The sequence below is a fragment of the Lipotes vexillifer genome, unplaced genomic scaffold, assembly GCF_000442215.2.
Source record: "Lipotes vexillifer unplaced genomic scaffold, Lipotes_vexillifer_v1.1 scaffold1106, whole genome shotgun sequence".
Lineage (NCBI taxonomy): Eukaryota > Metazoa > Chordata > Mammalia > Artiodactyla > Lipotidae > Lipotes > Lipotes vexillifer.
Window position 1 is genome coordinate 940,189 of NW_006776601.1, and position 14,886 is coordinate 955,074.

The window sequence follows — 14,886 nt, forward strand, 5'->3', positions numbered from 1 at the left end:
TATTAAATATTATTTTTTATTTAATTTTCTGTATCTTAAAATTTAGCACTATTGTATTATGGTAATATACATAAATGTTTACCTTTACAACTAATTATAATCTTTCCAACTTCAGAATGTAAGATCCTAAAGTACAGAGACTTGGTTATGTATTTAATTCATGTGTAATACCAACAGGTACATAGCTTCTGCTGTTTAATAATGTTGAATGACTGCTGCTTGTAATTGCATGGCCCAAAACCCCTACATTGTTAAAATTAATGTATATAATAGTCATCTGAATATTCATGTAAATTTTAAAATAATTGATTTGCTATTTATAATAACATTGACATAATAAATTTGCCAGTTGAACAATAAGAAATCTGTTATTATCAATGAAGAAGATTCAGCCAGTTAATATAATTATGTAAAACTTTAAACAATATATAAACATTAAAGGTTATCTGAATTTCTTGTCTCTGTTTCTTACATATTTTCCCATAACTCTCAAAGTAAAAATGCATACCTGTTTCTACAGGTTTTGTATTCTACTTTAAGAATTGGTTTGCAAGATTCAGATTTTCTTCCTTCTCTTTGAGTTTTTCCTAAAGAAAGAAAAAGGACTTTATTAAATATGATTTAAATTCTACTAACCCATGAGAATTTTAAAAGCTTATTAAAGGAATATTTTTAAATGTAATTATGTGTTTTTCATAATACAATAAACACATTTCTATGCATCCTAACATATTTGTTAAATTTATAAACAGTTTGTTGAACTCTAATAATTGTTATATAAACAATAAAGTTATTTGTAAACATATTTGTATTGCTTCACATTCTCCATGTATAAATATAGTATCATATAAAGTTTAATTATTTAAGTTTCAAGATAAACAACTTCAGAATTGAAGACATACACATACATACTTATCTGCATAATGAAATGTATAAAGAAAATCCATACTAGGTTGAAAATTTTACCTATAAAACAAGCAAATCCCTTTCTTATGCAGAAAGATTTGCCATTTAAAACTTATGAAAATCTTTGCATTTTCATCAAATTTATTTAAAGGAAAGTCCATTAGACAATGAACACTGATGGTATATTTCATGATTTTTAAAAATTTTAATGATGTCCTCTATTTGCATAGAACAAAAATAATAGTTTCTTATAAGGGAAGGATTATGTTGTTTAGACTCCATAAGAGTCTGAATGAAAGATCAAGAAGAGTTGAAAATGGAAATAAAGCTACTTCTGCCTATAACATACTTATCTTTCTAGTTATGATTTTACTTATAATTCTATATCTCATTTTGATAAAATTCATCTGTTTTTCAAGATATGTTTGTTTGTTATTTTAATAAGTACCCTATTTATTCTTGTATTGCCACAGCTGTTTATAGACACAGAAACCTATTATGTAGATAGATGTTTACATGCATATAAGTTAAAATTTTAGAATAGCTTCAGAATGGCAAAGCCAAATCCAACTAGGATGTCAGGACAATTTTATCCAATTTGCTTAATGGGCTATTAGCACAGAATACACCTTATCTGCTCCATGGCATGCTTTCTGAAATTGCCTTCTCTTTCTTTTATGTCAACTAAAGAGGCAACCCAATAATAAAATATTGGTCAATATCATTCACATTGTAAAACAGGATTAAAAGTATCTATATTATATGTGAAAAAGAATTGCTGACATTAAATATATTATATATGAAAAAGAATTGCTGATATTAAATATAGATCATTACAAAGAGACAACTTTGGCTCAGACTCACTCTGAACAGTGGTCTTAGAGGTGAGGAACATCTGGTTGGTGATTACTAGTTTTGATAATGAATGGAAATAGAGAGAACTGAAGGAAGTGACAGAGTTAGGAAAGAGATCCATTCTTCTCAGTTGATGTTTTTTCTATCCAGAGCTTCTCTAATAATTGCCAAGCCATTAGTTGACCAAAACAGTATATTTGCAGCTGTTTATATATATGGGACCAACTACTATTTTTCAATAAATAAACATCACTATCATGCACTGATTTTAGTAGAAAAGAATAATTAATTAATTGTTTTACTTCAATTTCCAACTCTAATAATTAATTTGGGGGTAAAGCCTTTCTGTTTTGATTATATTCATTGCCTGTCAGTAATTGAAATATGCTTAAATGTCATGTTGCATAAAACATTATCAACAACTGCATTTATTGCTTTTCCTTATGTTCAGAGTACTGTATTAAGTGGGAAGATGCCAAGAAATAACTACCAAAAAGCTTAAAATTTACTAAACTGAACAAAACAATTTTTGAAAATGACAACACAAGGTACCATAAACAAGTGATAGACATGAAGTGTAGGAGTTGAGAATAAAACTGTGGCTTCCTTTTACAATAGAAGACTTACCTAGATTTTCACAGAAGACTTCCTAGAAGCTAGATTAAACGTTAAAAGATAGAAGTTGGCTAGGAGAGCATAAGAAAAGACATGAAGGCAGAATGTGTCTAGTATGTTGAGAGAATAATGGATAAGCCAAATTGGGCAGATTAAAAGATTAATGTAGAAGAGTGCAAAAAGGCTGATGAGGTACAAAAGAGCCATACAATGGCAATCTATAAAACTGATTTACAGTATAGACAAGGGAGAGTCACTGGAAGCTTTCAAGTTGGGAAATAATATGTGTAAAGCAATGCCTCAGAAATATTAATATGGATTTATTTAATAAAGAAATTTTGAGGATGTAAGATACTGATAATGGAAAACAAGGAGAAGATAATCACAACTGTGCAGGAAAAACTGAAGAAAAGTGAACAGTCTCAAAGAAAAGTGGGATACTATTAATCACATCAACATGTGCATCTTGAGAGTACTGGAAGGAAAGGAGAGAAAGGAGGAGAAAAACACTCAGAAATATTGGTTGAAAATGTTGTAAATTTTTTGAAAAGCATTATTTATACATCTAAGAACCTCAATAAACTCCATGTAGGATAAAATCAAAGAAATCTACTCCTAGACACATGAAGATAAAAATGCTAAAAGCAAAAAAATAATATTGAAAGCAGCAAGAGGAAAATGATTCATTGTATACAAGGGAGCCCCAATAAGATTAATAGCTGACTTTCTTACCAAAGACAATGAAGCCAAAAGGTAGTGGAATGACATACTTAATGTACTGGAAAAAAACAACAACCCTGTTAACCAAGAATCAAAGTTCATCAAAATTATCTTTCAAAAATGGAGGTGAAATAAAGATGTTTCCAGATAACAAAAACTGACAAAATGTGTTGCTAGCAGAGCTCCCTTTCAAAAAATACTTAAGTTCTTCAGGCTGAAAGAGAGTAATATGAATCTACACACACAAAAAAAGATTACAAGGAAAAGTAATTAACGTAGATAATTATAAAAGTATAATTGCATATTTCCTCTCCACTCTTAACTGGTTAAAAAAACAATGTAAAAAGTAATATGTATATAATTGTAATATGGGATACATAATATATTTGAAAATAATAACACAAAGAAGGTGTATGGGAACAAGGTTACACTGGAGGAAGAAAATGACACCAAATGGCAACCTGAGTCCACAAGAACAAAGGAAGAGAACCACAAATCAGAAGCAAAAAGGCTAATGTCACAAATTTTATACATATATATGTGTTTGTATATATATATATATATATATATATATACACACACACACACACACATACATATATATATATATAAAATATATACCCTTGACTAAATAACAAATGGGTGAAAGAAAAAAACCAAGAATATTGTAGAACAGTGTATGCTACGCCATTCATACAATGAACAGTGTTCACAACATTGTTCAACAATTGTAGAACAATATATAATACAACACATCAAAACTTCTGAGATGAAGCCTAAGCAGAGCAGAGAAGGAAATTTATACCTATGAGCAGCTATATTAAAAAAGAATATATGAAATCACTAACCTAACCATTCACCTTAAGTCACAGAATAAAAGAACAACCTGAACCTGAAGCAACAAGAAAGAAGGAGATAATAAAGATTTGAGCAGAAATTAATGACATAGAAAAGAGAAAAATATAGAAAATCAGTTAAACTAAAATTGATTCTCTAAAGAGATCAAGAATATTGACAATGCTTTAGCTAAACTGACCAGAAAAGAGACAGACAGACAGAGATAAAAGACTTACACACACACAAAAGATGGAACATAATTACTTATTTCAGCCTGAAGGGGCTGGAGTGTGCCCTAGGCTGCAACTGGGGGTATGCAGGACAGAGCCTGAGTCTGCCATTGAAGGCCCATTGTTAGTGTGTGCAAGAAGGGAAGGGTGGGGCCCCACCAAAACATGCTTGCAGTGGGCACAGCTCTGCCTCTGTGAGCTCTGGGAGTACACAAGCACCATGGGCTGTCCACACTCAGAGGCAAGGCTGATATCTGTGCTGATCCCCAGGAACCGCACAACTTTGGAAGCAGGGCTGAAATTTGAGCAGTGTCCTGGTGGCTTTTGAGGTTTTATGCCATCATCTCCTTTGTAAGCTCAGTGCCTACGGAACATTCGAGCAGACTACTGGTACTCCCGTGGCTGGGTGGATCCAGCATTAGCAGCTGCCAGAACACGCAGAGGCAGGGTCGAGGTGTGGGTTGACTCCATACGTCTCGGCTGGTCCCAGTGCCTGATTTCAGTGGATCTGTGCCAGCATATCTATGCTGGTGGACTGGTGAGCACAGCGCCTGAGGGACATCTGGGCTGATTGCTTGCATTCTCAAGGCTGAGGCAGGGCCAAGGGCAGTGCCAACAACAGTATACTTTGTGAGCCCACACAACAGGTAATGGGCTAGACCACAGAGCGTACTTCCCAATAGACAGCTCCTGTGGAGGAACACTCAGTGGCTCTTCTTCCAGTGGAAGTGTTTCAGTCCCACCTACCTCACACCACAGCCTAGAAACAGATCAGGGAGCTTCTACTCCAACAGTTGGGGAACAGACCCTACCCCCAACAGGGCTGTGTAAACCACAGAGCAAAACGGAGGCCCTGCTCAACATCCAGTGCAGGCTCTGATCACCACAATACCAGCCACACCCCACATCAAGAGGATAACAGGCAGCACACACTGAGGAAAGCCAAGGAAGGCATCCATACTAAAAACAGCCCTCTAACCCAAAATATTAGACTCACACAGGCTACACAGGGATGGTCCCACATAAAAACAGCCCTTCAAGACCACAGTAGATAACTGTTTCTCCTAAATTTGTAGAGTCACAGAAATATAAAATGAAGAATCAGAGGAACCACTTCCAATTAAAAGAACAAGAGAAATCCCCTGAATGAAAAAACAATTAAACAGATCTCTCCAGTCTACGAGATCCTGAGTTCAAAAAGGATGTAATAAAAATACTGAAGGAATTAAGAAAGGCTATTAATAGAAATGCAGACCACTGTAACAAGGAACTAGAAAATATAAAGAGGAGCCAATTAAAATTAGAAAACGAATTTGCTGAGCTAAAGCAATAAATACCAAACTACATAATTCAGAAGAATGAATAAGTGATCTGGAAGATTAGAATGGAAATCATCCAGTCAGAACAACAGACAGAAAGACAAATGAAAAAAAAAAAAATGAAAGCAACATACAAGACCTATGGGATAATATAAAGCAAACAAATTTACACATAATAGGGATCCCAGAAGGAGAAGAAAGAGAAGAGGATTGAAAATGTATTTGAAGAAGTTACAAATAAATTGGCTGAAAACTTCCCTAATCTAAAGAAGGAAATTATATCTAGGTACAAGAAGTACAGAGGGTCCCCCCAAAAATGAACCCAAATAGACCTACACCAAGATATATTATAATTAAAATGGCAAAAGTTATAGTTAAAGAGAGGATTCTAAAGGCAGCAAGAGAAAAACAAAGAGTCAATTACAAGGGAACCCCCATAAGGCTATCATCTGATTTCTCTACAGAAACACAGACCAGAGGGGAGTGGCAAGATATATTCAAAGCCCTAGAAGGGAAAAACCTGCAACCTAGGATACTCTATCTAGCAAGATTATCATTTAGACTAGAAGGAGAGATAAAGAATTTCTCAGATAAGCAAAAACTAAAGGAATACAGCAATACTAAATGTAACCCAAAAGAACGATTGAAAGGACTTATGTAAACAGAAAAGAAGCAAGAATCTATAGGAAAGAGAAAATCACAGTTGGAAAGCAAATCACTTTAAAAAGCCAGTACATAAATTAAAAAAAAAAAAATTTGAACGTGATGAAACTACAATGAATAGCAAAAGGATAAACATGAAGATGTAAAACAGTGCATCAAAATAATAAAATGTTGAGGAGGGGTGTAAGAAAATGGAGAATTTTTTTAAAAATGTGTTTGAGCCTATATGACTACAAGTCTAAAGCAAGTAGATATAGTAATGGGTTAATACACTTGAAAAACACTGGTTAGTGTGGTTTATCAAAAACATAAAATAGATTCACAAAACCCAAAAAGAACACAAGCATAATACAAAAGAAAATTATCAAACCATAAAAGGAAAGAAAAACTAAAAGAAAGGAACAAAAAAGAAATACAAAATCAACTGGAAAACAAGGTTTAAAATGGCAATCATCAAAAATTACCTTAAATGTCAATGCACTAAACATTCCAATCAAAAGGCATAGAGGGGGGCTTCCCTGGTGGCGCAGTGCTTGAGAGTCCGCCTGCCGATGCAGGAGACGCGGGTTCGTGCCCCGTTTCGGGAAGATCCCACATGCCGCGGAGCGGCTGGGCCCGTGAGCCATGGCCACTGAGCCTGCGCGTCCGGAGCCTGTGCTCCGCAAATGGGAGAGGCCACAACAGTGAGAGGCCCGCATAACGCAAGAAAAAAAAAAAAAAAAAAAAAAAGGCATAGAGGGGCAGATTGGATAATAAAACAAGAGCCCACAATATGCTGTCTATAAGAGATTCATTTCAGGGCTAAAGACACAGACTGAAATTGAAGTGATGGAAAAAGGTATTTCATGAAAATAGATATGAGAAGAAAGAGAGTGTAGTAAAAAGAATTCTACACCATGACTAAGTGCTATTTATCCCAAGTGTGCAAGGCTGGTTCAACATTCAAAAACCAATTGATAAATCCATCACATCAATAGGCTAAAAAAGAAAAACCACATCATCATATAAACAGATGCATAAAAAGCATGTGACAAAATCCAACACCCATTCATGACAAAAACTCTCAGTAAACTAGAATGAAACTGAGCAGGACCCTGAAAGGCCTTCTCAGAGACAGACACCCCACTGTGTCCCCTGCCTTTTGTTTGTAGAAGAAGGTTTAGCCTCCTAGGCCTTTGCCGAGTTCCAAAGAGCAACTTTAATTAAAGAAGTGAGAAAATACACGAACAAAGGAAAACAGCCAAGCAAGACAAAATAATATTAATTAGCCATAAAACATCATGAGGACACTTAGCTCCTCCACAAGAGCTATAGATAATATTTGGAGCCATATCCTTAAGTTGTTTTGCAGATACTAAAATAACCCCACCAGGTGGAAGAAGTTAACTGTATGCTGACAACCAGCATGTAGACCCCAGACTAGCTGGAACCAGAAAGTTGATGATCGAGATTTTAGAAACATCACCCTGTTATGTCACCATCAACCAGCCAGAGAATTGAGCACAAGGTGATCACGTACTCTGCAACCCTCTCCCTCACACTGTCTTTAAAAGCCCTAAAAGCCAATGGGGAGTTCAGGTCTTTTGAACATGAGCTGCCCATTCTCCTTGCTTGGCCCCACATTGGGCGCTTTGCAATAAATGCTGTACTTTTCTTCACAAAAACCCAGTATCAGCAGATTGACTTTGCTGCACACAGGCAAGTGTACCCAAGTTTGGTTCACTAACAGAAATAGATGGGAACTTTGTTAACATGATAATACCTACCAAAAATCGTATAGGTAATATGGTACTTAATGGTGAGAAACTCAAATCTTTCCCACTAAGATTAGGAACAAGGCCAGGCTGTCACCTCTCACTACTGGTTTTCAACATTGTACTGAAGTTCTAGCTAATGAAATAAGACAAAAATATGAAATAAAAGGTATACAGATTGGGAAGGAAGAAATAAAAGTATCCATCCATAGATAACATAATCACCTATGTAGAAAATCCAAAAGCACTGACAAAAAATCTTCTGGAACTAAGAAATGATTATAGCAAGGTTGCAGGATACATTGCTAATATACAAAAGTCAATTTATTTCCTATATACCAGCAAAAACTAAGTGGAATTTGAAATTGAAACACAATACCACTTACATTAGCATCCAAAAAAATGAAATACTTAGGTATAAGTCTACTGAATATGCACAAGATTTACAGGAGTAAAACTAAAAAACACTGATGATGAAATCAAAGAACTAAATAAATGGAGAGATATTTCATGTTCACGGATAGTTAGACACTATATTGTCAAGATGTCAGTTTTCCCAATGTAGTCTATAGATTCAATGCAATCCCAATCAAATTTGGGATTTTGTGGATACCAAAAAACTGATTTTTAAAGTTTATATGGAAAGACAAAATATCTAGCATAGCCAACACAATACTGAAGAACAAAATGGGAGGGCTGAAAGTACCGGGACTTCAAGATTTACTATAAAGCTAAAATGATCAAAACAATGTGGAGAAAGATAGACAAACAGATCAATACAACAGAATAGGGATCCCAGAAATAGACCTCCATAAATATAGCCAACTGACCTTTGACAAAAGAGCAAAAGCTCTTTTGGAGCTTTTGGAGTAAAGACAGTCTTTTCAACAAATGATGTTGGAACAACTAGGCACCTACATGCAAAAAAAATGAATCTAGACACAGACGTTACACTTTTTACAAAAATTAACTAAAAATGGGTCATAGATCAATTTGTGTAAACACAAAACTACGTAACTCCTAGAAGATAACATAGGAAAAAACCTATCTGACCTCTGGTATGACGTTTTAGATACAACACCAAAGACATAATCTATGAAAGAAATAATGGGTAAGTTGGACTTCATTAAAATTAAAAGCTTCTGCTCTGTGGAAGATAAGTGAATTAAAGACAAGCCACAGACTGAGACAAAATATTTGCTAAGGCACAGCTGATAAAGGATTGTTATCCAAAATTTACATAGAACTCTTAAAGGGCAACAATAAGACAACCAACCCAACAAAAAATGAGCCAAAGGTCTTAACAGATACCTCACCAAAGAAGATATACAGATGGTAAATGAGCATATGAAAATATGCTCCACACCATATGTTACAAGGGAAATGCAAATTAAAACAACAATGAGATACCAGGACACATTTATTAGTATGGCCAAAATCTGGAATACTGACAACATCAAATGCTGAAGAGGATGTGCAATAACAGGAACTCTCTTTCATTAATGATGGGAATGCAAAATGGTACATCACTTTGGAAAACTGGACAATTTGGCAATTTTGTAAAAAACTAAACATACTGTTACCATAGGATCCAGAAATTGCACTCCTTAGTATGTACCCAAAGAAGCTGAAAACGTACATCTACACAAAACTCACACATGGATGTTAATAGCAACTTTGTTCAAAACTGCCAAAACTTGGAGGTAACCAAGACGTCCTTAAGTAGGTGAATGCATAAATCAATGGTGGTACAACCAGATAATGGAATAATATTTGGCACTAAAAATAATGAGCTATCAAGCCATGAAAGAAATGGAGAAAACTTAAATGTATGTTACTAAGTGAAAGAAGACAATCTGAAAAGGCTACATATTGTATGATTCCAACTATATTCTGGAAAAGGCAAAATTATGGAGAAAGTAAAAATGCCAGGGGTTGTGGGGGAAGAGGGTGAGGGAGAGATGAATAGGCAGAGCATGAGGATTTTTAAGTTATTAAAACTACTTTGTATGATACTAGAATGATGGATATAGTCATTATACATTTGTGCAAATCCACAGAATGCACAACACCAAGAGTGAACCCTAAGGTAAACTATGGACTTTGTGATTATGATGTGGAAATGTAGGTTCATCAGTTATAACAAATGTACCACTTTGCTTGAGGATGTTGATAATGGAAGAGGCTACTCATGTGTGCGGGCCAGGGGGTTTACGGGAAATATTTGTATCTCCTTCTTAATTTTGCTGTGAACCTAAAACTGCTCTAAAAATTGTCTTTAAAACTAAATATATCAGTAGAAGGACATGTGCTCACTCCTTCTTGCGAGAGCACCATAATCAAAAACAACTGCTGAACAATCATCAACAGGAAGACACTGGAACTCACTAAAAAAGATATCCCACATCCAAAGACAAAGAAGAAGCTGCAATGAGATGGTAGGAGGGGTGAAATCACAATAAAATCAAATCCCATAACCACTGGGTGGGTGACTCACAAACTGGAGAACAATTATATCAGAGAAGTCCACCCACTGGAGTGAAGGTTCTGAGCCCCACATCAGGCTTCCCAAGCTGGGAGTCCAGCAACTGGAGGAGGAATTCCCAGAGAATCAGACTTTGAAGGCTAGCAGGATTTGATTGCAGAACTTCTACAGGTCTAGGGCAAACAGAGACTGCACTCTTGGAGGACACACAGAAAGTAGTGTGTGCATCAGGGTCCAGCGAGATGAAGGAATGAACCCATAGGAGCCTGAACCAGACCTACCTGCTAGTGTTGGAGGGTCTTCTGCAGAGGTGGGGGGTGGCTGTGGCTCACCAAAGGGACAAGGACACTGGCAGCAGAGGTTCTGGGAAGTACTCCTTGGTGGGAACCCTGCCAGAGTCCGCCATTAGCCCCACCAAGGGGCCTGTAGGCTCCAGTGCTGGGTCGCCTCAGGCCAAACAACCGACAGGGAAGGAACTCAGCCCAACCAATCAGGAGACAAGCAGATTAAAATTTTAATGAGCTCTGTCCACCAAAGCAACACCCAGCTCTACCCACCACTAGTCCCTCCAATCAGGAAACTTGCACAAGCCTGTTTGAGAGCGTCATTCACCAGAAGGCAGAAAACAGAAGCAAGAACTACAGTCCTGCAGCCTGTGGAATGAAAACCACATTCACAGAAAGATAGAAAAAATGAAAAGGTAGAGGACTATATACCAGATGAAGGAATAAGATAAAGCCCCCCAAAAACAACTAAATGAAGTGGAGACAGGCAACCTTCCAGAAAAAGAATTCAGAATAATGATAGTGAAGATGATCCAGGACCTGGAAAAATATGGAGGCAAAGATTGAGAAGATGCAAGAAATGGTTAACAAAGACCTAGAAGAATTAAAGAACAAACACCTAGAAGAATTAAAGAACAAACAAACAGAAGAACAATACAATAATTGAAATGAAAAATACACTAGAAGGAATCAATAGCAGAATAACTGAGGCAGAAGAATGGATAGGTGACCTGGAAGACAGAGTGGTGGAATTCACTGCTGTAGAACAGAATAAAGAAAAGAGAATGAAAAGAAATGAAGATAGCCTAAGAGACGTCTGGGACAACATTAAACGCACCAACATTCGCACTATAGGGGTCGCAGAAGGAGAAGAGAGAGGGAAAGGAACCGAGGAAATATTTGAAGAGATTATAGTCGAAAACTTCCCTAACATGGGAAAGGAAATAGCCACCCAAGTCCAGGAAGCGCAGAGAGTCCCAAACAGGATAAACCCAAGGAGAAACATGCAGAGACACATAGTAATCAAATTGACAAAAACTAAAGACAAAGAAAAACTGTTAAAAGCAACAAGAGACAAATGACAAATAACATACAAGGGAACTCCCATAAGGTTAACAGCTGATTTCTCAGCAGAAACTCTACAAGCCAGAAGGTAGTGGCCCAATATATTTAAAGTGATGAAAGGGAAGAACTTACAACAAAGATTACTGTACCTGGAAAGGATCTCATTCAGATTCGATGGAGAAATCAAAAGCTTTACAGACAAGCAAAAGCTAAGATAATTCAGCACCACCAAACCAGCTCTACAGCAAGTGCTAAAGGAACTTCTCTAAGGGGGAAACACAAAAGAAGAAAAGGACCTACAAAAACAAACCCAAAACAATTAAGAAAATGGTAACAGGAACATACATATTGAAAATTACCTTAAATGTGAATGGACTAAATGCTCCAATGAAAAAAAAAAAGACTTGCTGAATGGACACTAAAACAAGATCCATATATATGCTGTCTACAAGAGACCCACTTCAGACCTAGGGACACAATCAGACTGAAAGTGAGGGGATGGAAGAAGATATTCCATGAAAATGGAAATCAAAAGAAAGCTAGAGTAGCAATACTTACATCAAATAAAATAGACTTTAAATAAAGAATGTTACAAGAGACAAGGAAGGGCACTACATAATGATCAAGGGATCAATCCAAGAAGAAGATATACCAATTACAAATATATACACACCCATCATAGGAGCACCTCAATACATAAGGCAAATGTTAACAGCTATAAAAGGGGAAATCAACAGTGACACAATAATATTGGGGGACTTTAACACCCCACTTTCACCAATGGACAGATCATCTGAAATAAAAATAAACAAGGAAACACAAGCTTTAAATGACACATTAAACAACATGGACTTAATTCATATTTATAGGACATTCTATCCAAAAACAACAGAATACACTTTCTTCTCAAGTGTTCATTGAACATTCTCCAGAATAGATCATATCTTGGGTCACAAATTAAGTCTTGATAAATTTAAGAAAATTGAAACTGTATCAAGTATCTTTTCCAACCACAACGCTATGAGATTAGCTATCAAATACAGGGGGAAAAAACTGTAAAAAAAACAAACACATGGAGGCTAAACAATATGCTACTAAATAACTGAGAGATCACTGAAGAAATCAAACAGGAAATCAAAAAATACCTAGAAACAAATGACAATGAAAACACGATGACCCCAAACCTATGGGATGCAGCAAAAGCAGTTCTAAGGGGGAAGTTTATAGCAATACAATCCTACCTCAAGGAACAATAAACATCTCAAATAAACAATCTAACCTAACACCTAAAGGAACTAGAGAAAGAAGAACAAACAAAACCCAAAGTTAGTAGAAGGAAAGAAACCATAAAGATCAGAGCAGAAATAAATGAAATAGAAACAAAGTAAACAATAGGAAAGATCAATAAAACAAAAAGCTGATTCTTGAGAAGATAAATAAAATTGAAAAACCTTTAGCCAGACTCATCAAGAAAAAGAGGAAGAGAACTCAAATCAATAAAATTAGGAAAAAGGAGAAGTTACAACTGAAACTGTTGAAATACAAAAGAATCATAAGCGACTACTATAAGCAACTCTGCCAATAAATTGGCAACCTGGAAGAAATGGACAAATACTTAGAAAGGTATAACCTTCCAAGACTTAACCAGGAAGAAATAGAAAATATGAACAGACCAATCACAAGTAATGAAATTGAAACTGTGATAAAAATCTTCCAACAAAGTTCAGAACCAGATGGCTTCACAGGTGAATTCTATCAAACATTTAGAGAAGAGCTAACACCCAGCCTTCTCAAACTCTTCCAAAAATTTGCAGAGGAAGGAACATCCTAAACTCATTCTACAAGGTCACCATCACCCTGACACCAAAACCAGACAAAGATACTACAAAAAAAGAAAATTACAGACCAATATCACTGAGGAATATAGATGCAAAAATCCTCAACAAAATACTAGCGAACAGAATCCAACAACACATTAAAAGGATCATACACCACGATCAAGTAGGATTTATCCCACAGATGCAAGAATTCTTCAATATATGCAAATCAATCAGTGTGATTACATCATATTAACAAACTGAAGAATAAAAACCATATGATCATCTCAATAGATGCAGAAAATGCTTTTGACAAAATTCACCACTATTTATATAAAAACTCTCCAGAAAGTGGGCACAGAAGATACCTTCCTCAACATAATAAAGGCCATATATGACAAACCCACAGCAAACATTATTCTCAATGGTGAAAAACTGAAAGCATTTCCTCTAAGATCAGGAACAAGAGAAGGATGTCCACTCTCTCCACTATGATTCAACATAGTTTTGGATGTCCTAGCCATGGCAATCAGAGAAGAAAAAGAAATAAAAGGAATACAAATTGGACAAGAAGAAGTAAAACTGTCACTGTTTGCAGATGACATGATACTACAGATAGAGAATCCTAAAGATGCCACCAGAAAACTACTAGAGCTAATCAATGAATTTGGTAAAGTTGCAGGATACAAAATTAACACACAGAAATCTCTTGCATTCTTATACACTAACAACGAAAAAACAGAAAGGAAATTAAGGAAACAATCCCATTCACTATTGCAACAAAAAGAATAAAATACCTAGGAATAAACCTACCTAAAGAGGTAAAAGACCTGTACTCAGAAAACTATAAGACATTGATGAAAGAAATCAAAGATGACACAAACAGCTGGAGAGATATACTATGTTCTTGGATTGGAAGAATCAATATTGTAAAAATGACTATACTACACACAGCAATCTACAGATTCAATTCAATCCCTATCAAATTACCAATGGTATTTTTTACAGAACTAGAACAAAACATCTTAAAATCTGTATGGAGATACAAAAGACCACAAGTAGCCAAAGCAATCTTGAGAAAGAAAACTGGAGCTGGAGTAATCAGACTCCTGATCTCAGACTATACTACAAAGCTACAGTCATCAAGACAATATGGTACTGGCACAAAAAGTGAAGTATAGATCAATGGAACAGGATAGAAAGCCCAGAGATAAACCCACACACCTATGATCAATTAATCTATGACAAAGAAGGCAAGGATATACAGTGGAGAAAAGACCGTCTCGTCAATAAGTGGTGCTGGGAAAACTGGAGTTACATGCAAAAGAATGAAATT

At 35.8% G+C, this 14,886-nt stretch overlaps 1 protein-coding gene across 1 annotated transcript in view; it reads right to left on the bottom strand.

Annotated features, from left to right (window-relative positions):
- STXBP5L (syntaxin binding protein 5L) overlaps window positions 1-14,886 on the bottom strand; it is a 401,935-nt gene that overhangs the window by 194,656 nt on the left and 192,393 nt on the right. Inside the window, exon 9 of the mRNA XM_007450522.1 lies at window positions 509-587. Coding sequence (XP_007450584.1) covers window positions 509-587 — 79 coding nt within the window. The remainder of the gene's footprint in view (window positions 1-508; window positions 588-14,886) is intronic.